This window comes from Dermacentor albipictus, chromosome 6 (assembly GCF_038994185.2).
Source record: "Dermacentor albipictus isolate Rhodes 1998 colony chromosome 6, USDA_Dalb.pri_finalv2, whole genome shotgun sequence".
Classification (NCBI taxonomy): domain Eukaryota; kingdom Metazoa; phylum Arthropoda; class Arachnida; order Ixodida; family Ixodidae; genus Dermacentor; species Dermacentor albipictus.
The window spans coordinates 57,118,910-57,144,504 of NC_091826.1; the positions used below are offsets into that span (position 1 = coordinate 57,118,910).

Sequence of the window (25,595 nt, forward strand, 5' to 3'; positions counted from 1 at the left end):
TTCTCCGGGCTAATACTAAAATTTCGAGGAGAGATCGTATGACTAGTCCCAGTATCTCGCAGTCTAATACATGCGCGCATGCTCAGTGCTGTATAATCAGCACTGCTATTAAACGGCGCATTTTGCACTTTCACGCGACAGCGTTGTGTTTAGAAAAAGTTTATTTCGACAAGACCTATACGCACAGTGAGTCACAATCACAGCGCAATTCCACGCGGACGGTAACATGTATGGAACGAAACACAGCGCGTTGTCAACGCGAGTAGTGAAGGACTGCTGTCAGCTGGCGACGTCTATTCAGCGAAAATATTTTCGAATCACCCATACCCAGGCCCTCCACGTGACGCAAGGAATTTACTGAACTAATTGAATTGCTTAAGCTAAAATACGGGGAAAAATCATGAACTATGACTTACACCCAACCTATAGACTTGATAGCTCTCGTATTGTAATTTGACTATACGAGAAAACATAATTTTGCTCCACTAAAACTATAAGAAACCCCTTTTCCATCGTTTCAACCATTCACAAACCAGCCGCGGCGTCCGCTATTTGCGCGCACCGGCGCGCGGGTGTCTCGGGGGCCACGGAGCGGCGTGCCCGGTTCCTCGCAATACCTCCAGCTGGCGCTCGCCTCCGTCGCTTCGCGGACCACTCAAGAATCCGCGTTCCCAGAATTCGTGCACAGCGTTCGCGGCCAGCGTTTCCCGGTAAAAATTACGCTTACATACGCTCCAGTAGCCGGGAAGCGTGACAAACAGTCAGGAATCTTTGAATGCTGTCGCGTTCCACTCTTAAGAGGAAGCTTTAGCTCGGGCCCAACTCCGACGCGGCCTATTCAAATACATGTAAAAACGCAAAAACGTTTTTTCTGAGATAACCCCTGGACTTATTTTAATGAAATTTGCTGCATTTGAGAGAAAAAGTTAAATTCTAGTGACTGTTGGAAGTGGCATTTTGATTTAGGGCTTGAATTTTGTTAAAAGGATTTTCAAAAATTCAGACGTTTGAAAAAAATAGAAGCACGAAGTTTACAAACTAATAGCTCTGCATCAAGAACAGATATCGCGATTCTGTAAACGGCATCCATTAGACCATTCAAAGCGGACAAATTTGTTATGTCAGTTTACATCTTACGTGAATTTGTTACGTTGTTTACGAGGGTTCTGCAAAAGTTGTAATTACACATTTCCCCATTTTTTGAGGTTCATGTATAACATATCAATTTTATCCGCTTTAGATGTGCTATCAGGTACAATTTACAGAATTGCGATATCATTTTTTCTTGCTGAGTTACGGAGTTGTAAACTTGATAGTTTCGTTTTCTGAAAATTTGCGATTTTTGCGAAATTTTTATAAAACATTGACGACCTAAATCGAAAATTCGAAACCAACAGTCACTAGATTTTAAGTTTTTCTTTTAAATGCAGCAAACCCCGTCAAATTTGGTGCAGTGGTTGCATAGAAAAACGAATTCTCCTTTTACATGTATTTAGATAGGAGCACCCGAGCTAAAGCTTCCTCTTAAAGGCGAAGCTTAAGCGCCCTCCAGTTCTTTATTGTTGAAAGGCCGGATGGAAACCGAAGCTTTGACTTGGGATCCTTGTTTTTTTTTTCATCGCTTTCGTTGTTTCCATTTCTTTTCCAGAAACAATGTCGCTTCAGCCTCATGTATCCCGCTTATGGCTTGGAATTACATTTTCAAAGGTACGCATGTATCTCGTCGGAATGGCCGGCAGCTCTACTCAGTGACTTTTGCAAGTGCAGCGAAACAATAACGCACTTCGTTGCGAGTGCCTCCGCTTCATAACCAGCGAAGAGCTAGCGCCCCCTGCCGCACGTTCGGCGAGCTAAAGAATCGGCCACTCTCGCGAAAAGGAAAAAAAAAAATCTTGTACGCTGGCCTACACAAGCGGTTAGAAAAGCAATGTTGCGTTGCTTTTAAGTGTGACCAGGTCGAGCGAGAAACCGTGCGACTCTGTTTGTGACAGCGACGCTTTGTGTGACTGTGACGAAGGCGAACCGCTGTGCTTGCTTAGCGCCTTTGGCGTCCCGCTGCTAAGCACGAGGTCGCGGGATCAAATACCGGCCGCGGCGGCTGCATTTCGTTGCGGGCGAAATGCGAGAGCATCCGTGTACTCAGATTCAGGTGCACGTTAAAGAATCCCAGGTGGCACAACTTATTGCGGAGTCGTCCACTACGGCGTACCTGATAATCAAATCGTCGTTTTGGCACGTAAAACCCCCTAATTCATCTTATTTAATTATATTCCTTTCTTCCTTTCTTTCAATTCCTTTTCTTTCATTACTCATACCACTTCCGCCATTCCCCAGCACAGGGTAGCCAAACGATGGTAGTCTCTTGTTAACAAACTATCTTTCATTTTTTATTGCCGTTTCTCTTCCTTGGAATTTCTAACAAAATATTTTTCTGGGCTAAAATTGCACGGCGACCTTGAGGCAATAGCGAGGCAGATGCATGTGGAAATGCAGGGAGGCTAACCAGAAGTGAAAATCCGGTTTGCTACCCTTCACTACGAAAAGAGAGGCGCATAGCGATGAGAAAATAGACAAAGAGAGATGGGGCGCAGACACATGATCACCGCCGGTCGCGATCACCGCAGAGTATCACAGCACAGCATCACGCTCAGCACAATGAACACCTGTTCAGTCTATACAGCGGCTCGTGCAGTTCTATTGTCCTTAAAAAACTGCTGCGGTGCCTTCGTCGCCTTCTGCAACAGTAACTTATGGGGCCGGCATTCTAAAATGACATGCTCTGTTAATGGTATTTGATCAGAGCGAGGTAGTTCACTTGAGAGGGATCGTCTATATACATTGTAGCTGGGGCAGTCACACATAACGTGTTGAAGGTTCTCCTCTCAATCAAGCATTTTGAGAAACGCTTGTGGCGCTGCACCCCGGAAGCTGGGTAAGATAGCCATTGCTGTTGACGCCGGCAGTGACGTATTGGACGGAGCAATACCGAAGGCTCCACCTAAAGCATAATCGTATGCGCGCTGAATGAACTTTCTTGCAGTGAAATCTTTTTCTCCTGTAACTCGCCTTGCATTACTAACGTCCACTGAAGCGGACAGGCGACTGAAACCAACCGAAGGCCGAAAACGAACTCCTCTTCAACGAAGTAACCTGTATAACGTAGTCCCAATCGAAATCATATCTTTAATGATTATTGTGGACGCGCGTACATGGAACCTGCGTGTTCAGCGAGGGAACTTATGCGACCCCTACTGCTTATTTGTTGCTTTACAACGAATGCACGCAACACCGCGGTCACTACTCTTCGCATAGGGAGCACTATTCGGCACCAGGGCAAGGACCGCACAGCAGAGTTTAGACATTACAGTAGCTATGCTCAACACCCCCTCCTCTTCCTCCTCGCCCCGTCCCCCGTGCACGCATGCTCACGCAAGTACACAGACCCACACAAACACACAATCAAAGAACTACTAGACTGGGATTTTTTTCCCCCAGCAGCTACTTTTGTGTAATTAAAGCGATATTACTAGATACTAGATATTCTACTGATATTCAGTAGTTATTAGATAAGCAGTAGTTGCGATTAAAACCCCAAGCTATCTCGGCGCAGTTTCGTCGAAGCCTTTCCTCCTGGTGATTATTTCTTCTTTTTTTCTTCTTTTTTTCGATGCCTCATTGGTCGCACAGCACAAGCACTTCACCCCTTCCCCCCCCCCCCCCCCCCCCCACTAGCTCGACGCAGCTATATGTGGGATGGTCTCGTACTTGCGCTTGAGTTATACTACGAAATGTTATAGTACACGCGGCTGATGTCGCAAGATGGAATCCTGGAGGCTTTACGAATTCTCGCGTCACCCGTAGGCAAATAAGTAAACTGTCTATTTTTCGAGCACCGTTAGTTCGGCGTGCTGCGCTTACATTGACAGCTTTCCTTTGTGGCACCGTGAGAGAGAGAGAGAGAGAGAGAGAGAGAGAGAGAGAGATAACTTTATTTGCCACTGCAGGGCAGGTAGGCCTTGTGTGGCATCCTACCGGCGCGCGCGTTCGCCTTCCATCTCTTGAGGGAACGGTGAATGGAGCCGCCGAGCCACGAAGTGTAGCTTCGAAATTGGCAGAATCAAAGGAATGCGTCACTTGCCAGTTGTCGACTGGACGAAACTCGTGGCGGTCGTCTACACGTCTAGATTCGCGGCAGACTAAGAGCTGCCTGTGCGCGGTCTCGTCGACTCCTCGCAGCGAGAGCTAAGAGACAGATTTAGAGAGGTATTTATTAGGAGAGAAAGGCTGAGAGGTCGCCCGAACTGTGCTGCCTGCGAACTGGGTGTGAAAGTGACAGATAGATAGATAGAGAGAGAGAGAGAGAGGGTATATAAGGAAGGCAGGGATGTTAGCCGGTCAAGAGTCTGGTTGGCGACCCTACGCCGGGGGAAGGGAGAAGAGAAAGAGGGAGAAGGGAGTGAAAGAGGGCATACAGACGTGCACAGAGAGTCATTAAAGGCACACTTAAGCGAAACAATAAATCACTTTAGACTAATGAAGCATTGTTTGAGAACCCTGCAGGCAGTCATTTCAAAAAAAAAAATAGTTTGATTATTGGATGAGAATATGAACGTCCAAATATGAGTACTTGAATTTCACGCTGAAACCCCAGCGCCGGTACGTTAGCATGACGTCAGTTATTCCAACGTATGTTTTCTCATTTGGGCCGCGCTGGCTGAGTAAAGGCTCCCGAAACTTGCCATGTTTATTATTTGGCTCCTTTAGAACACAATGTAGTCAATCTGTGCCGGTATATATAATTAGCAGGGCCTAGAAGATGCCATCAAAATCCAAGACGTCACAGCCCCCAGGTGCGGGAACTTAAGTAGGCTTCGCCACCCGTATTTCTTTCTTGCGCTTTTTCTGGCTTACCAAACGTCTTATCGTTGTAAGAGTGCATGTTATTTCACCATGCTGGGCCATGTTGTCCCTGCAAACTTCTTAATCTCATCCGCCCACCTAACTTTCTGTCGCCCTCTGCTACGCTTCCCTTCCCTTGGAATCCATTCCGTAACTCTTATTGCGCTTTTTTTATACGTTTAATTTAATTATTCGCTCGAAATACGGCAACGCTCGCAAGCTAGCCGGGTGCCCTTCTGCCGCGTTCGCCCGGACGCGGCAATCCGCGCTGTCTGAACCGACGCATCGCGTTTCCTATACTCTACGAAATGACGCTTTGCGGAGGGGGCGGAGCCGTTGCTGTCGCGTCAGTGATGACGTCAGCGCGTGGCGTCTGAACTTTCACGCCCCTCGCGCTTGCATTTCGCAATAATGGCGCTAGCTTCGTGTCGAGATGCCCGGCGTCTTTTTTTTTTTTTTCTCGGCGATTTTTTTATGGCTGCGAATAAAGTGCTTTTGCGATAGACTTCCCGCGATTGTTCATCGCGTTGGTGACAGTTCTTTTTGTACGTTTGTGTTTAACATTGATTTTGGCATAGCCAGTCCTTCAGCAGCCAGACTTCCCGTACTGCCGCAGTTAATAAAGAAGAAAGAAACCTTGAAGCCTCTGTGTGAACACCTTTCGTTACATTTGCTAGGGGATAGATAATTCACCGAAAGCTATGTTAATGTAAGATAATAGACGACGTGAGGTGTAAGTGAGAGACGAATTTCGCAAATGCCAAGTCAAGATTGTATTACACTGAATGAATCAGTTCCGCTCTCCTTTTTGTTTTCTTATGCAAATACGCGCTGAACAAAAGAGAGAAGGAAGCTTATTATGAGAGAGAGAACTGAGGTCTGCCTGAACTATGCTGTGTTGAGGTAAGGCAACAAAAGGAGATGGAGTAATTTAAAATTATGATCATCATAATGATGATATAAAGAGAAGCATCAAAAATGAAAATAATGAATAAATATAACGCAGAAACGAGCTGCACTAACATGTTAGACAGGTTGGCGATTCTTTAGTACGAACTCTTGATGCGATATGTGGAAACATCGGGTGCGCTAAAGGGAAATAGATAATCAATTTAATTCAATGATTTATTGCGTTACTGATGAAAGGAACTAGCAACCACAAGAAGCTACTACATTGAGTAGCTTCACGAAGTGGATTCCCCCGCCAAATGACAGCAACGGAGAGTTGGCAGATCAAAAGTGCGGTAAAACACAGTAAAGTCTTTAAATAGATGGTTCGAAATTTCTAGTAGACAGGAAATGTAAAGGCGCCTTTATTCCTCACAAACAATTTGAGCCAAGTGGAACTGGTACTGCACAGATAAATAACGTGACAATGCAGTACGTTAACATATGAAACGAAGGTTAACAACGAAAAAAGCAAGGAGAAAAGTAAACTCCGCAGCTCGACAAAACGGAAAAAGAAAATAGAAACGACGTGTCACAAGGAAATGGCATGCTGTTCTTGCAATTAAAGGCTAGGTTATGATATATTATGCTATGTTGCCGATATAGCAGGACTCAATTTTTTGCACCACAATGAAGCCGAGGTCGCGAGATCATTCGTCTCCTCTCTGAGGCGTTGTCATGGGAATGTCGATGCAGCTGTTGTGAGGTTTATGATGGAATCAGCACGATTGCCTAATTAAATGCCTAAATCCCTATCTCATTATTACTTTTCTTACTATTCAAAATTTCCCAATGGAGTTTCTTTTTAGACTCGACTAATTATTTTTTAACTTAGCCTATTCTTAGCCGACCCCCCCCCCCCCCATAGTAGGTATGAGTCACACATAAAGGAAACCAACTAACCAACCAACCGTTCGGAGGGTCTATCAGGGTCACTTAATGGACTGTTTAGGAGTAGGATAGCATAGGAATACCTTTAAGAACTGTTTAGGAGTAAAAAGAAGATGATGGCTGGCTTTCCGGTGAGTTTGCATGCTATGGTTGACTGCGGCTTCCCCGATTGTCTCCGCCGGGGCTCACGTCCCATCTTGATTGGCTCGGAAGACGCGAGCACAGCGGCATTCGATAGCGGTCGAAGTGTCCACAACAGCGCCTGCTCAGCAGGTTCGAATCAAGCGAGCATCGCCAGCCAGTCACAGTGAGGTATTGGTCGAATGGCAGATAAACGTACCGCGCGTGTCAAGTTAATAACAAACCAACACAAAAAATCATCACGCGATCATTTACGGATATTAAAACAAAACAAAAGATGGGAAACGTGCTTCACACCTACGTAATCATTTATTTATCTTCGCATCTCCGAAAATGGGCAAGGAAGCCCTCATTTAGCACTCTGTACGCTGCTAATTCCGTATCTCGCTGTGGTCAGCCGGCGATTCTTCGTTGGAGATTGATATGTATACACGTGTCAAAAGGGGAGGCGGCTCCGGTGCATCAAAAATAAGTATGTGTGTGAGAGAGAGAGAGATAGAGTGAGGGGGAAGGGGGATGGTGCTGAGGGCAAGTCGGAGACAGAAGAGCAACAACGGCAAAATAAAAATGCACCGCCTGACTACAGAGAGGCGAGAATACACAGAGAGCGCTTCATCATCGTCAGCTATCTCTCATCGCTTGCCATTATTTAGGCCAGCCTGCGCGAAAAGGCAGCGCACAGTCTTGCTCGCTCTTTCTTCTTTTCTTTTCTTTTTCGTTTGTTTCTTTTCATTCGCCGGCGCATTGTTGCGGAAGGAGGAGGAGATGAAGGAGGAGGAGGAGGCGCCACAGCGGGCTTGCATTTCGCGAGGCTCTCCAACACTGGCTTTGCTTGTGCTGCGGGCGAGAGATAACGCGAGCCAGCGAAGCGGGAGCGCGCGCTTGCGTTGGATGCGCTGCGTTACGAGAGAGGGACCGCCACCGAGTGATAAGATAAACAAGGTGAAGCTTCGTTCTTTTTTTATTTCTCACGTTGTACGTTTCTCTCCGCCTCTTCCGTTCTTTCGCGAAGAGGAAGCATCGGGAGAAGAAGGCGACGAAAGGAGGGGACAAGAAAGTGTTGCCCCTTGCCAGCGCGCCTGATACAAACTCGTGAGCCTCGCGATTGCGCAATCTTTATCCGCTCCCTATCTGTGAGATATCAAACGCTCACTCTCCCTGTCCACACCTGACTGGCTCGTGCGTTTGTTAAGTTTCTACTAAGCGAGAAGGAAAGAAGAAGAAGAAGAAAAAGAGCGGCAGCCTGCTGTATCCTTTTCTGCGGGACTTGCGGCGCCCTGTGTGGAGCCCGTCGTCGCTTCTCTTCGCGGCAATCTCCTCTCCCGAGCGCGTCCGATATCGCCCTGCCGCGTAATCGAGCGATGAAGCTCGAGTGAACGATGCACGGCGCCGGTATTGAAGACTTTCTTGGGCCGTCCACGAGCCTGACCGCCGGGCACCACTGCCGCCGCTTCGCGCCGGTCCCCTGGATTTTGATGTGCGCCGGCGGTGGAGAGAGTTGCGGCAGTGCGGCGACGTCCTTGCACGGGGTGCACTCCGAGTGCAGCACTGGGGTGTCGGCGTTGCAGGAGCAGCCGCCGCCTCTGCACGCAGGCGTGATGAAGTGGGTCAAAGTGAGTGCTGTTCACGACGTGCTCGCCGAAGTGCACGCTTTTCTTTCTTTGGTCTCTGCGTCTCTCTTTCTTTGTTTTAGTAGTTTTCCAACCTTTTAGCAACGGCTAGATGAGCACGTGGGTGCTAGCGGGATGTAGCGGAAGGAATCGTTTATGTGGTGAAGGTGGAGGTGGTGGTGATGTAGCAACAGGTGGGTTTAACCTGGCGATCAAGGCCGGCAGTTGCTCCGCCCAAGCGTCTCTTATAAAATCAATGTGGTGTTTCATCACATGTCCATGAGACCGGTCTCATTTAAGGACGCGATAAGGAGACGTTGACTTGTTGGTGCGTCTGAAGCGAATAGCCGATGCAATTGCCGCGCAGTGAGCGATACGCAGTAAAACGTTTTAAGCGTGACTGTAAGAGTTACGAAGAGGAAGGCGACAGCATACTTTTGCTATTCCATTATTTTCTTCGACTGTTCGTTCTCTTAGAAAACTTATGTGCACGTCGTATCATATGTATCATCCCGTCGAATACATTGATCATCCTTACAACTGCACTGACGCTAAGTGCTCGTCATTGTGTGTTTGTTTTAATTCTCCCGTTTATTTGCGTCATCTATGTATGCTCATTAGATGCTCATATGTCGTCAAATAGCTTGCGATGAAAATTGTTAAAGCTCGCAGTATCACCACCCCAATAAATAAATAAATAAATAAATAAATAAATAAATAAATAAATAAATAAATAAATAAAGTGCAAGCAGGTGACATTTGACCCGATATTAAAACGAACCAGTGGAGTCATAAGCAGTCGCTGTACAATGCGCGCAAAATATAACCGGTGGTCTGCTAGATTACACATTATACCCCAAGGGGAGTTGAAAAAGCTATCGCTGTAGATGGTCAAGTGGAGTATACCGTGTGTCCAAGCTAACGTTAGCAAATCTGTTCAATGAGAAAAGAAAAAAAACTACGGGCCGAACCATGCATATGGCGGCGGATTACCCAGCGAAGCTGTTGTTGGAATTTGTCCGCGGCCTCCAGTGCGCGATCTTCATCGGTACCTTGTGCTGGACGCCGACAATTAGGCTTTCGAATATGCTCTCGCTGACGTTCTTCGGAGGCAAAGTCACTGGCCGCATTCTCCGCTTTCCCACAGGCACGTTGTCGTTGGTTGTAGTCGCGTCTCTGCTGTCGACACCTCTCCTCGTACTCGGCTTGTTCTCCGGCCGTGCGCACAATGCGTGGTCTTCCCATTTTTGTTGGAGTTGCAACCGTTGGAATGGTCTACCTCTGCAATGCACAATCCGGTTCTTACACATCGCGGTGGTTACAGCCGCGCACATCCCCGTGTTTTCCAGCCACAATTGCCGCGCCATCTTATAAAGGGCAGGCGACAGCAGACGTAGACGGGCAGACGCAGCAGACGTCTGCAGACGCAGCAGACGTGGTTTTCTTCTCCGCCGTTCCCTCGTTCGTTCTCCCCTATTAGGCTCTCGCACCGCCATCTTTTTTGTTCACTTTACGGACGTTATCCAGCTCAGATATCACGCCTCCCCCCCTCCTTCTACGAGACCGCGCAGCACCGCCATCTTTCTTGTTCACTGTACAAACGTTAGCCAGGCCAGATAACCCCCATACGAGACTGCGCGTGCAGCTCATTCTTGCAGGTCTGCTAGATAATCAGCTTCTCTGTAAAAGAAAAAAAAAAGCCGCCTCCATTCCACCCGGGGAACGTGAATGTACAGTGAAGTTGGTGCGCAGGTTATAGGCGTTACGTGAGTGGCGCCACCACAAGCGACGTACGACACGCACAATCGCACGTAGGCGAACGCGCAGCACACATCCTCGTTCTTTAGGCCGTCCGCCAAGCGCTTCATTGAATTAAATTAATGTTTAATAGTAAATTGCCTCAGAAAATCCGTAAATTACGACTTACACACAAGTGGCAGGCATGGTAGCCTCGGATTGTTATTCGCACATTCGAGAAAAATAGATCCATTACGCGGCAACTGAAGAACAGAGCTATTTTCCAGCCGCCGTTTCAGGCTTATGTTTGTGGCCGTGTCCGCTAGATGGCAGTACCGTCAGCACAGCATACGACCTCATTCTTGTAGGTCCTCCGCCTAGAGCAAGTGCGTTATGGAAGTAATTGAATTTCTCAAAGTAAAATGCGTATAAAACTCGTGCAGTATGACTCACACACAGCCTACAGAAATGATAGCATCGGATTGTAATTCGAATACACGAGAAAACATAATTCTGTTACGCGGAAACTCAAGCAAAAACACCTTATCCAGCTGCTGCCTTGTTTCGGGTGAACACGCCACCCAAAATCCCGACCATGTAGAAGCTATGAGCTTCGCTGCAAGAGAGAGAGAAACAACTTCATGTAGTCGCCTGCAGAACGACACCATGACTAAATGGCGCCGTGACGCGGGCCCTGTCGTCTTCTCAGCGGGTAGTCTCTACTCAACTCCAGCGCGTGTTACTGAAGATTTAGAAAACACGGTGCAAGATACAATTATAAGACACACGCTGTTCGGTCGTCATAGGTCTGACGACTAATCACCATAGGCTTTAAAATGCTATCTTGCACCATGTGTTGCTAATGTATTTCTCGTTGCAGCTAACGTTAGCTGGGACACCCTATAGAGGCTCTATCTCACGTAGAAATGCTGAACAGGCATTACTTCTTGTGCGGCCGCATTGTAACAAGAACGGGAGACGGTCGACAGCTACCGGCACTGCCGTGAAACTGTTTTATCGCATTGTCTGTATACCCGCCGTGGTTGCTCAGTGGCTATGGTGTTGGGCTGCTGAGCACGAGGTCGCGGGATCGAATCCCGCCCACGGCGGCCGCATTTCGATGGGGGCGAAATGCGAAAACACCCGTGTATTTAGATTTAGGTGCACGTTAAAGAACCCCAGGTGGTCAAAATTTGCGTAGTCCCCCACTACGGCGTGCCTCATAATCAGAAAGTGGTTTTGGCACGTAAAACCCCATAATTTAATTTTTAATTGTCTGTATGGCAGGTCCGTATGGTGCAATACATGGGCTCGTGACGTCGATTGTACGTGTTTCTATTACACCGGCCCGCACAAGAGGAAGAGGTTTTCAACCGATAGTTTGTTGTAAAAATTTTCTGGCGGAAACAAGAAAGAAAGAAAATATTTATGCGTTCTCTTGCCAGGCTCGGGCTTACTATATAGCTTTGATAGCATTTACGTACAGTCGCGAGATTCCACACGGCGCCCATGTTCGAAGGGGCATCAAGACTGTCTGGTGGCGTGGGCATATGAAACGTTGGAGACCGAAGCATCGTTTCATTGAATGGCGTTTTTTGACTGGTAGACTTGCAGTTCCACTGATTGGCAGTCTTGGAGCATCTTCAACCACGGGCATCAAGTTGCAGCTCATATTCGATACTCGGTTGGTCGGTTGGTGGCTCGGTTGGTACGGAGGGGATTTGGAGCCGGCACGCTGGCTGACGCGCAGCTAACACTACTGTTGGTTATGCAGGTCCTTATTGCAATCGGATCAGCGATCCTGCTCGGTGTGGATGGTGACCGGGCACTGCTCCCACTATCGCCGAAACCGTCTTCATCAAGCGAAATCGGATGGGCCACGACGACAAACAAGTTTGACAGCGGATTGCCAGTCATCACCGCCTTACATCATCGTTTAAATGAGCCACTCGTCGACGACGAACTACCAATCCCTGTTGAGCATCGAGGACCACGTGACACCAACAGAACCTACTTAACCGCGCAGCACTTTGGCTTCGTGGGATTTGGAGCCGGCACGCTGGCTGACGCGCAGCTAACACTACTGTTGGTTATGCAGGTCCTTATTGCAATCGGATCAGCGATCCTGCTCGGTGTGGATGGTGACCGGGCACTGCTCCCACTATCGCCGAAACCGTCTTCATCAAGCGAAATCGGATGGGCCACGACGACAAACAAGTTTGACAGCGGATTGCCAGTCATCACCGCCTTACATCATCGTTTAAATGAGCCACTCGTCGACGACGAACTACCAATCCCTGTTGAGCATCGAGGACCACGTGACACCAACCGAACCTACTTAACCGCGCAGCACTTTGGCTTCGTGGGATTTGGAGCCGGCACGCTGGCTGACGCGCAGCTAACACTACTGTTGGTTATGCAGGTTAGTACTTACTATCCATTGCAACTTCATGGTCCGCTATATGCGTTGCCGGCTCCTCCCACGATAATTGCTACTGCGCACCATCGCAGACGAATGTGCTCGCGAGTGTCTTGCCGAAATTGCCGCCTCTTTGTCAATAGAGTGTTGTACTTGATTCTTCTTTTGTTGCTATCGGGCGATGTCGAGCTTAATCCTGGACCTCTCACCGAAGCAGCAATGGAGGTACTTAAAAGTTTACAGACTGGTCAGGCGGCAATCCTGAGCAAGCTAGATACCATCGATATCAAGTTAGCCAAACACGAGGCTATGCTGGCGGAGGTAAACAGTAGGCTTGGTGTAACTGAGGAACGGGTTGGAACGGTAAATAAATTAGTGTCGGATCAAGGAAATGCAATAAGATCACTTGAACAACAAGTATTCCATGCGAAAAAAAAACGTTGATCTTGAAAACAGAAGTCGCAGGCTTAATCTTGTCTTCTATGGAATAAATGACGGAAACCATTCTGAAACGTGGATTCAATCAGAAAACTTGGTTAAAGATATTTGCAAAGCTAACCTGGGGATCGAACTGAATTCGATACAAAGGGCACACCGAGTAGGTCGTTACAGCGATAGGTTCAAAAGGCCAGCCCTAGTAAATTTTTCTTCATATAAGGAAAAACAGGACGTCTTGTCAAATGCTAATAAGTTCAAGGGGTCACCCTACAGTGTGGATCAGGATTATTCATCCGAGACCCGAGAAATACGGAAGCATCTGTGGGAATACGCAAAAGTTAAAAAAAAATGGCTGTGGCTTAGCTAAGGTTAAGCCCAGGATGCGAAGCATACTAGCCTTTATTTTAGTTGTTGAACCACTGTTTAGCCTGGTGAACTGCTGTTCCTTGGCTATATTTGGTTCGGCTAGACGAAGAAACAACTCATGCGTTACCCTGCTTCGCCTTCAAGAGTGGAACGCGACAGCGTTCCCGTCGACCCGCCAGCGACTACGCGCCCCGCATTGGACGCGGTGAGCGTCGAGCAACGCAGCGTTCGGCGCGGCAACGAAATGTGCGCCTGAGCAAGCGTCGCACGCCTGAGCCTTAGAAACAGCTCGTTTCTAAGGCAACACCGCATTCACTAGAGGCGCTTTTGTACCGCTTTGAAGCATCGTACTCGTGGCTCAGTGGTAGCGTCTCCGTCCCACACTCCGGAGACCCTGGTTCGATTCCCACCCAGCCCGTCTTGCAAGAGTTGAGCCAAAGCCACTTCTCCTCTGTCGTGACGTCACGGTGTCACGTGATTTCATGGTCACCGCCGCGCCTGAGGAGCTGGGTTGAGCCCTCGTAATATGCTTCGCATAAAAGCGGATAGCAATAACAAGGTAAAGCTAAACTTCGACAAACTTATTATTAACGGAAAGACCTTCACGTGGGACAAAGAAAAAAAAGAAGTTCCGTTCAGGGAACGGTGACGCAATAGAAAGAAAATGAAACAAGTATGTCGTAACCTCGTTGCTGTTGTAGTAAACTGTAGGAGTATAATAAACAAAGTCGATGAATTCGCCGGTCTGATAGAGTCTGTCAAGGCTGACATCGTTTTTGGCACAGAATCGTGGCTGAACCCGTCTATCGCGGATAGCGAAGTATTCCCTAAAGAATTCATTGCTTATCGGAAGGACAGGCCCCGCCTCGGTGGAGGGGTGTTTTTGTTAATTCACTCTTCTCTTAAATCATTTATGCTAGATCTTGATACCCACGATGTTGAATCAATTTGGTGTTCAGTCACCCTACCTGATAACTCCTCATACGCTGTTGGATCATTCTACAGACCACCGAACTCAAACTTAAAACTGTTGCAATCTTTGTTTGACATCGTTTCGGAGGCATCCCGGCAACCTATTTTGCTTGCGGGTGACTTTAACTTACCTGACTTGGAATGGCTTGAAGGTGAATGTGTATGCAAAGTTGACAGCCGTGTTAACTTAGAAATGAAAAATCTTGTAAACACCTTCGGACTATTACAGTATGTCAGCGCTCCAACTCGGAATAGTAACATTCTGGACCTTTTGTTCTGCAGTTCCCCTACCCTTATTAGCTCGGTTTATATAATACCAGGAATAAGTGACCATCACGCCGTCATTGCAAACATTAAAACAGATATTAACCGATCAACGTCACGCACTTCAAGGAGAGTTTTTTTCTTCGAAAAAGGTGATTATCCTAGTATCTCCCAGGAGCTCCTCGATTACTTGCCGGTTTTTGAATGTCTTGCTGAGGATTACGACATCCATGGTTTATGGCGGGTATTTAAAGATAAACTGCTTGAGCTTACGGACAAGTATGTTCCAAGCGTAGACTCCACCAGACTCAAAAAACGTAAGAAACCCTGGGTGAATTCGCGTATTCTCAGAATAATTAAAAAAAGAAAGAGAGCATTTAATAGATACAAAAAAACTAAAAGTATGAATCACATAAAAAAGTTATCTGAAGTAACACAGGAGTATAAGTTTGCTATAAAAAATACGAAGGAAGAGTACTTTAAGACACTCAACGACAGAATGAAAACTAATCCTAAACAATTTTGGAGGTTTTTAAAAGGATGCGGATCAGATTTTGTAGGAATAAATGAAATTGTTTGTAATCAACAAATAATTACAGACGATATTGAAAAGGCAACGTGTTTGAATACATATTTTCAATCTGTCTTCCTACCTAAATCCAATCATAGCTCTACACCACATGCAAGCAGACTTCCTTTAATGGAACAAGTTGAATTAAGCGTTAGAGGCATCGAGGCACTCCTAAAGGTGATAGATGAAACCAAAGCAAACGGTCCGGATGGTATATCTCCACGTATACTAAAGCGGTGTGCTACACCTATCTCGATGTACCTTTATTTAATCTATGAGAAATCGCTATCCACAGGACTCTTACCTAATGACTGGAAAACCGCTCAAGTTGTACCTATTCATAAAGGGGGTTCGAAAAGAGATGTCGCGAATTACAGGCCGATCTCACTAACATCCATCTCGTGCAAAATCATTGAGCATATTATATATTCCGAGATAATGCGTCACATAACAAATAATAATATACTAATCAAAGAACAACACGGGTTTCGGAAAGGTCTATCTTGCACAACACAATTAATTGAATTTTATCACGAATTGGCATTCGATGTTGACGAGGGAGGACAAACAGATTGTGTCTTTTTAGACTTTCGCAAGGCATTCGATACAGTGTCACATCCACTTCTTCTTATTAAACTTAAAATGTTAAACATTCACTCAAGCGTACTCGCTTGGATTGAAAATTATCTGTCTCAGCGCCGACAATGTGTTGTTTTGAACGGAAAAAGCTCGGCATACGCTGATGTGACGTCAGGAGTCCCACAGGGCTCAGTCTTAGGGCCACTTTTGTTTCTACTTTATATAAATGATATTTCTGTTGGTATTTCTTCATGTATACGGTTGTTTGCCGACGATTGTGTTGTTTATAGGAAGATTAAGAGTGAACAAGATGCTGCCATGTTACAATCTGACTTAGAATGTATTAATACTTGGTGTTCCACATGGAAGATGAATTTGAATTTAAAAAAGTGTGTTCATGTATGTTTTACAAGAAAGAAGAAGCGGATTGTAAATCTTTACCAGATAAATAATACCCTGATAAAAAACGAACCTATATACAAGTATCTAGGTGTGACGCTCTCATCCGACTGTTCATGGTCTGCTCATGTAGATGACGTCATTGTAAAAGCTGGTAGGGCACTCAATTTTATTCAGAGGAACTTGAAATGTTCACAGCCGAACCTAAAGAAAACTGCTTACCTAACATGTGTTAGACCAATTTTGGAATACGCCTGTGCCGTCTGGGACCCCGTGCAGAAAAACTTGATTGATAAGCTGGAAAGAATTCAAAACCGAGCTGCTAGGTTCGTCCTGGGGCGGTATGGGCGGAGAGAAAGTTGTACTGAAATGAAACTTGAATTGAATCGGGAGCTGCTTTCCTCTCGGCGGAAAAAGTTGAGACTGAAGTTTTTATACCTCATATTTAATAATAAGACTGGAATTAGCAGTAAAAGCTACTTGAAAGAACCACATTATATTTCTAGGCGTAATGACCATTCACTTAAAATTCGCGAATACCGTGCCAGGACGCACTTGTTTGCGGATTCCTTTTTTGTGAAAACTATTGTGGAGTGGAATCAGCTGTGTGAAGAGCAAGTGTGCTGTACGAATGAAGATTTGTTTTTTTCCCTCCTGTAACCCCCCTGCTATAACGCCTTCGGGCAATGCGGGGTAATTCTTGAATAAAGAATAAAGAATTTACGTTAGATGAAAGTTCGATAAGTAGTCAGCGACAACTACCTACATTGTATGCTATTTAACGCTACTGGGATATATAATAAACTGATTGTCGCATCTGAATACAAACCTGACAACTTGCGATATTTATTGAGGACGACAAATGCTGGGACTATTCTTTATTCTTTATTCATCAATTACCCCGCAGCGCCCGAAGGCGTTACAGCAGGGGGGTTACAACATGGAATAAAATACATCTTGGTTCACACAATGCACTTGCTTTTCAGTCAGCCTATTCCACTGTTTAATTGTTCGAACAAAAAATGAGTTGGCATACATGTTCGTCTTGGCAGGATACTCGAGGATTTTGCAACTATGATCAGTTCGTTTTGAGATGTAATGAGGTTTCAGTAGGTAAATTTCCCTATTAATTCCTGTTTTATTGTAATAAATCGAATATAGAAATTTTAATCTCAGTTTATTGCGGCGGGCAGAAAGTGATTCCCATCCTAGCTCAGCCTTCATTGCAGTGCAGCTCTCCTTTCTTCCGTACTGCCCCAAGACGAACCTGGCAGCACGGTTTTGTATTTTTTCCAGAGCGGCAATGAAGTCAACTAGTCGCATTTCGTCCATTCTGCACCCGTCAATCTCAATAACACCTGCTCACTCGGGCATGTTTGTGTGCCGTGCAAACAGCAGCGAGTTTACTGGTTTCCTAATCGCCGTCATTACTACCGAGGCTTACTTAGTAGAATACGATCTCATACAAGTGTTGTCAACTGATTTCTATTCTCAAGGGCTTTTTAATTTTATTTTCTAAAGCAGCTTTCGGAGCGGGATAACGCTATCAGTGTCGGTCCGAACGTTTCTCTCTCGTTTTCGGTTAGTAATATTTGTTCGTTTTACCGACACCTGATCAGTTCACATCTGGTAATTTTTATCGAGCAAGAGCCTATAGGCACAAGTCAACAGAATCTTTTGGGACAGTCTATCGTCTGTAAGATATCCATAGAAATTGTGTACAGACATGTATACATAGGTGTCCGCAATATATCGCTGCCGGCAAGATCACTTTTCCTAGATTTACACCTCGCGTCTTACCCCTTACTTCTTGAACGATCTCTATCTGCCCAATACTAAACTCGAGTTTTTCGTCCTATGCAAGGTCATCTATTTATGTGTGTCGTAAAATTTGAAATTGAAAGAAACCTGGATTTGTGTTAAGATCGAGTGGAACCACTGGGCAGTTCATCGCTTAAAGCCACCAAATATAGTTATGGTGTGCAGCACATCAGATAAGAACATTCGCTCAACCTCGAAGATCGCTGATAATAGCCAAATTATTCACCGCTACCGAGAGAGACGCCATCAACCTCCGGAGCTGATTTGCTGGGACCCACTGAGAACCCAAGGGTGCGGTAAATAAGTGAAATGGTGCCCTCGTTCGCCGCGTAGGAGGCTGTAGCTTGCTACCGCAAAGCTAATCGCGTAATACGTAGAGCGCCGCGCGTATGGATTAGCTAGCTAGCCTCCGAAACATCCGGCACGGCACATGACGCATCGCTCCACACCTGAAATCTCGGAGGTCTTGTCCGCTGATACTTGTCCGTTGAGGTGCGCCGCTATCGTTAGGTGTCTCGACGATGCTGAACTTGAGACGGGCCAGCACAAATGCACCCGGGTTTCACTGTGCGCTATTGTTCTTTTGTGTGCGCGCTGTTGTCTACGGGAGAGGGAAGTCTAAACGTATTGTGCTCAAGAAGGTTTAGCTTGGGGCTCCCTATTCTCCCTATTGTTTTGTGTTTCGCATGTTTTTGAATAGCTCCCTATTCAAAAACATGTGGAAAAGAAGAACTCTCTCATAAGATCGCCGCCGGAGGAAGTCGAATGAAGTTTGCTGCAATTAAGAGATTACACTTAGTTCTACCTGCTGTAGGGCGCCGAATTTTTATCCAGGACCTCGTAGCTTTTACAAAAAGATTCCCGACCATCGGAATAAGCAAAAAAAAAAGGGGGATGTGACGCACACTTTCCCAATTTGTACATCTCGAGCAGACAAATGTGACGTTTGAGTCTACGGCTTACGTCAGATTGTTACGGTGTTTATGATTGTTTTGCGCGATTCCCACTCGCAAAAAACTGGCACCTTTCAGAGTGACCTATAAGAAGCTAAGTTTGTTAGATGTTAGATGTCTCAAGAGGCACAGTCTAGAAATGTTTGCTATGTTGCTTATTGAGCTACAAAGTTGTAAACTGAAACCTTCAGCATTTTTTGCGACATTTAAACAAAATAATTGATGACCTTAACGAAATATATTGCTCCGTAAGGTCGACAGATTTTAACTTTTTTTTTTATTTTATATGCCACAAACCTCAGAATTGGAGCAGAGGATAAAGTTTCCTCTTGATAAATGAACACGGAGCTTTCACTCATTTTGATAGCGCGCAGCTAAGACCGAGGCTCTTGACAAGACAACTCTCGCCGGACTCGAAAAGAAAGTAATCGAATCAAGTGCTACCCTTTTGCTTTCTCGTTAAGATGAGATACCATTCTTTTAGTCGTTCTGGTAGTAAACAGTAATAATAATTGGCCAACTAAACAGGCATCTGCTCCAGCTCCAAACGTGTCCACGCCGTCGGAGAACTTATTACGCACGGCAGATTTCACAATGCAAAAAAGAAGTGAGGCGTGCAGACAGGACACAAGGATAGAGAAGTGGACAACACGAACGCCGACTGTCCACTTCTCTACTCTTGTGTCCTGTCTGTACGCCTCACTTCTTTTTTGCATAATGAATCCTTACCAACTAGGTCAGCTTTCTGTCATTCTAAATTTCGCAACGCGTGCCGTGTCAGTCCAAACCGGATTAAATAATCATTACATGGACTCTGGGTAAACAGCAAAGCTACATTTTAGGATAGCATATCCGGGGATCGATAACCACTAGAAGGCTGAGGCTGCTATAGTGGGTCCTGGGCCGAGAAAAATTGAGCGAGAAATGTATCGGTCAGCGCAATTCTGCGACTGCACGCTTTCTTCTTGGCATTTCTTTCGCGGGCCACTTACGGTCTCTTGTTACACATGTCTGCCGTCCCTCCTGCCTTTTTAACAACCTGTTACAGAACCTGTCCTCGCTTAGCGCTCTGCCGCGAGATATAGTCACCGGACGCATATAGTTAGGTCATTCGAGTTAGGTCATATAGTTAGGTCATTCGAGACACGTACGCACTCCGAATCTTCGTAAGCGACACGGCTCTCGATGAGAAATAAAATTTGGAGCTCAGGGGTGACCTATTGCCCGAGCGTCGCCGGTTAAGGTATCCGAAGAGTCGCGTGCTGGGAGAACTGGTTAGATCTTAGAAAAAAAATAAAAAAGAAACGATAAGGGAAAACTCCAATCCTTTTGTCTCTAGTCAAGGCATCATTTGGTCGACTGAGCTGCTCGGCAGCCTTTCGTTTTATTCGGTCAAAGAAAAGAGCGACGAAAAACTTATGTTGCCTTTACATATGCTTTTCCATTGGGCTATACGAGCTCCTGCTGTTGCCGGTTAGGAAAAGGCCGCTATACTGCGACCGGTTTAGAAATGCGGAGTAAACTTAACTTGTACCGCTAGCGCTTCGGGGGTTGTTATGAGCGGGCCTTCTCTTTATGGTCGAATCAGTGCCACGCGCAGTTATTTTATTTCTATTCTTGCTTCTTCGACGCGTGCATTACGCGGCTGCAGCCCATGCCACGTCGGACCGGCGAAGTTGCGCTCTTTGCTCTCACAGGGTGAAACTTGTTTAGAACGACAGAAAGCTGAGCTAGTTGGTAACGACTCATTATGCAAAAAAGAAGTGAGGCGTGCAGACAGGACGCAAGAGTAGAGAAGTAGAGAAGAGAGTAGCGAAGTAGAAGTAGAGAATTGCATAATGAATCATTACCAACTAGCTCAGCTTTCTGTCGTTCTAAGCTTCAACGGCGTTCGTGTTGTCCACCTCTCTACTCTTGTGTCCTGTCTGCACGCCTCACTTCTTTTTTGCATAGTGAAACTTGTATGGCGAGTTGCAGTTTCACCTGGTTATGCGGCCTTTAGGCGTTTCCACGCCGCCGCATAACGCAGCGATACATTTCGCTTCGTTCCATTTCGCGATTATCTTCTACGCCGGATCGCGAATCGGTTCGGACGAGGGGCGCGCCGCTCAAAGCCAATCACTGTAGGGGGCGCGCGCTGACGTCATCGAGGCCGCCATCTTGTTGTACGGCCAGCGCAGTAAAAGATTGCGCTTCATTTCCGTCCACTTATTCTATAGTAGCACAGCGGAAGTTATCAATAGCACAGAAAAACTACGTACGGTGACGTCACACGAATACTATACCTTTAGACTGCCGCTGGTGTCACGTGTCCTCGTGCAGGTCGTCGGCACGCGCTGTCACTCGATTCACCGTGCATGTAGCAAATGTAATGCGTGATCGCACTGTGGTTACATTGATTGATTGATTGATTGATTGATTGATTGATTGATTGATTGATTGATTGATTGATTGATTGATTGATTGATTGATTGATTGATTGACTGATTTTCAACATCCCGAACTGGAGGGCTAGTTGTGATAGCTTCAACTGCATAAGGTTCTTTGACTTGCGCTCTAAGGTTGACACGCGAGGATTTCTCGCATTTCGCCTCCATGGAATGCTGCTCCTTTCAACAACGGGATTCCGAACGCGCGCGACCTCGTGTCACAATGGCAGCACACGATATACGGCCGAACAATCATCGTGGCCGGTGTCGATCCCACAAGACACACTTTCATCGTTCGAGTTTTGCGGCTTTCTTTATACATACTTCAGCACTGGCGTGTATTTCACGGCTGATGCTGAACGAGAGTGCTTTATTGGGCCGCACGACCGCCATATTGCGTCAAAACTGCAGCGCAAAGATGTTTATGAGCCGATTGCCTTAGCCAATGGTGGACGAATATAGTGTTCTTCTTATCGTTTTTTTTTTGTTTGCCTGCTAATTTTCTTGCGGGACCGGAATTGGAAGCCAGCTACTAAATTGCACCATGCTTTTGTAGAAATTAAGCCTTCTGCGCAGAATCAGTTCTGTGTGAGCTTGTTTTTTTTTCTCTCTTCCTTTTTTTTTCTTTTTGAGACAGCAGACGGTTCTAGCTTCGCCACACAGTAGCGCTGCGTACGTGAGGATCTTGCGTGATCGAAATGCGCATGCGCCGAGCGCAGGGAGCCCCGTCGCATTTCGCGTGCGCGCACGGGAAATCTGCGCCTTCGCGTGGCACTTCCCCACGAACGTGACGTACTTTGCGACCTACTAGACAGAGAACGCAGCGCAAGCTAGCAGGCACGCGCAGTTTGCGACACAATCGCGCGTTGGCTCCGATTCCGACTCGTCTTGGATTAACTTCTAAGACGAGGATTAACTTCCAAGACAGGTTGACTTGCGGAAGCAACGATCTATACGTTCGCGAAGTCTCCACCCAAAGACTCCTTGCGTGCGCGAAACTGTAAGCATCGCGCACATGCGGCGCATGGCACACGCAGAACTCTCTCGTTTGCGCGCGCAAAGCTTCTGCGCATGCGTGAAACCAAAACTGCCTAACGATACCGACAGCGCGCATACGTTTAGGCCATGAACGTGATCATGCTCTGACAGAAACAAGCTACGCGCGACAGTGCTGGAAAGCAGCACAGCTGTCGAGTATATTGCAAATAAGCTCAATCAGTGTGGAATAGTAAATATCGCCGTCGCGCGAGAAAGCACGGTAGAGGCCAGGTCGTGCGCCCGATTTCTGGTCGCGCCTGTTAAATTGCGTTGTTATAATATATCCTTTTTTTTTTGCCCGTGCAAGCATCCTGACCTGTTCTTGTTGCGCATGGCCTTTCTCGGAAATCGCTGAATCTCAAACACTGAAAGGTGACAAGTCAGCCTCGCTGTCCTTTCAGAGAAAGATACTTCTCTGTCTCTCTCTCTCTTCCAAACGTCTTGATTAAAGTAGCTATAGCGTGAAATTTGCTACTTGGAGAGCCGGAACCCCGAAACCCCGGATAACACGCTGACGAGAATCATGCCACCCTAAATAACTTACCGTAGTAGCTTTTTCGCGAACCACTTTCGGTTTCGTTTACAGCATCTGTCGTGACGTCATGACGCAGGAGGAGGTCACGTGGGAGGAGGACGTCACGACTCTCGTGTCCTTGCGCCGGCTCTCTCGGTTGTCGGTTTTGCTGCCGCATGGGACCATGCAATGAATAGCAGCATATCAGATGGCATAGTCGGAGCGAGTGCGAAAACGTCACGATTTCCTGATCCCACGTGACCACCTTCCACGTCGTGACGTCACGACCACGTGCACCTCCCGGGAAACTAAACCGAAACGGGCTCATAGAAACCTATTATAGCAAATTATTTAATGCACTCGGCGGTTGTCAGTGCATTTTTTGTGGTTTCGACGATCAAAATGCCCATTTACCGCAAGAAAAAAGAAAACCTGAAAAATGTCGTGCCAGTACTCTTCTTAGTACTTCGCTGGTTCCTCGGAGCTCGTCATCTCGTAGGCGGAAGCCACGTGACCGTGCTGCTACCGCGGGACTCGTAGGCTATCGCCAAAAAAGTAAAGCGCAGAAACTAAAGTTCAGCGCGGTTGCATGACGTCAGCTTTTTCTACGCGAGCGCGCCGTCGAGCATAATTGCGACGGGCGTCAGCGTTGCCTAGCAACCGAGACGTTCTGTGCCGCCGATAACGTAGCACTTTCACTTGTTTATGTCTTTCGAACGTTTGCTTACAGCTGTACTTGTTTGCGAAGGAAGGTGACGCAACCAAACACACGCGGGTCGACCTTTGTCACGTTCGCTCTCCGTTCCGCGCGCATGACGGAAAAATAAAGTGACAGCGCGCGCACTGGCTTCGTCGGACTCTCTCTCTCTCTCGCGCGCTCTCTATCTTTCTCTCTCTCTCTCTCTCTCTCTGTATCTATCTTTACTCGTTTCAATCCTGTCCTTTGAGTGTGCTGTTTACGGCGTTCCTCCGACATGGAGAAAGGAATTGTAAACCGCATTGGGCGTCGATGCGAGAGCGGCGAATGAAGTTAAAACGAATGTGGTAATGTCGAAGCTAGGCTCTTTCAAGTTATGCGCGCGCAATAAAGGGCTCTCGTCGCGTCACTTCCGGCGGTTCCGACGGGAAACGTTTGTTCGCTTTAACGCGACCGAGCGTCGAACGGCGCGTTCAACGCCTCTTTTGTTCTTCGAGCGACGCACTATAGTCTGTTCCGGCAGAACCGCGACGACTGCTCGGTGAGAGCGATGCAAGGAGACGCCGAACGTTCGCGTAGGGCACAGTTATATCGCACGTACGCACCGAGGCATTTACTAACTGCTACTATGTCGCTAACGCGCGATACTAGTTAATCTCTCTCTCTCTCTCGAGCTGTAGAGAGGTTTTGTTGTATACGTCAACACCTGTGCGTCGCCGCATGCTTTGAAAAACGAAGTAAAAAAGAAATACTGCGGGAGAGAGAGAGAGAGAAAGTTACCGCCTGGCGATGGCAGATCCGCAGTGTGGGCAGCGCAAAGGTAGTGCTAATGCCAGCGTGACTAGTGTGAGCGCATTGCAAGCACTTACGTTGCGAGAACGTTAAAAACAATTCAGGACAAAAAAATGATTCTGGTTTGAATGTCAATCGATGATCTCACTGCGCGGGCGGAATTTAAGCTATTAGGCGCGTTTTTTTTTTCCTTATCTCTTCGTATTGCTGAAATGTCAGCGTACGTAGCCGTCCTGTAGTGTGAGTCATGATGAAAAATTATTGGTCAGTCATCTAAAAAAAAATTGATTTAAAAATGTCGATTCCTCGTCCTTTACAAATACAAATCAAATCAAAAACTAGGTGCGGAGTGACGGCTTTTGTGAGTCATTATTTTCCAAGACGTGCGTAGTTTCTATCTATCTATCTATCTATCTATCTATCTATCTATCTATCTATCTATCTATCTATCTATCTATCTATCTATCTATCTATCTATCTATCTATCTATCTATCTATCTATCTATCTATCTATCTATCTATCTATCTATCTATCTATCTATCTATCTATCTATCTATCTATCTATCTATCTATCTATCTATCTATCTATCTATCTATCTATCTATCTATCTATCTATCTATCTATCTATCTATCTATCTATCTATCTATCTATCTATCTATCTATCTATCTATCTATCTATCTATCTATCTATCTATCTATCTATCTATCTATCTATCTATCTATCTATCTATCTATCTATCTATCTATCTATCTATCTATCTATCTATCTATCTATCTATCTCTCCAAAATCAGTTATCAATTATCCGATTATGCATTTCAATTTTTTTTGTGTGTGAGAGTAATATCCGATTCTTCGAGTATAGACCAGCTCATGAACTAGAATGGTGCTACTGCTACAGGCAACCGTAAAAACATTTGAGTGTTCGCTGAAACACGCGGTATAGATGTATGCGAGTCGAGCAGCTCGAAATAGATACGAAGCAGGTAGATTATAAGCAAAGAAACAATGTCGAATAATAAAAGAAAGAAGTGGGAGGGTAAAAACGAAAGGTTCGTTTTTGTTGGGAAGTGACGGGAGATTTTGTGTGACCGTAATGGTTTTTCACTGTCCGT

The 25,595-nt window shown here is 46.2% G+C and overlaps 1 protein-coding gene across 4 annotated transcripts in view; it reads left to right on the top strand.

Annotated features, from left to right (window-relative positions):
- The window catches only part of FoxP (forkhead box P), a 501,832-nt gene that overhangs the window by 315,424 nt on the left and 160,813 nt on the right, over positions 1-25,595 (top strand). For 3 of the 4 annotated variants that reach the window (XM_065439569.1, XM_065439571.1, XM_065439570.1), the window contains exon 1: positions 8,244-8,492. The exons of the other annotated variant lie outside the window; for it this stretch is intronic. In XM_065439569.1, coding sequence (XP_065295641.1) covers positions 8,259-8,492 — 234 coding nt within the window. In that variant the 5' untranslated portion in view covers positions 8,244-8,258. Of the gene's footprint in view, positions 1-8,243; positions 8,493-25,595 lie in introns of those variants that run through there. 4 annotated transcript variants of the gene reach the window in all.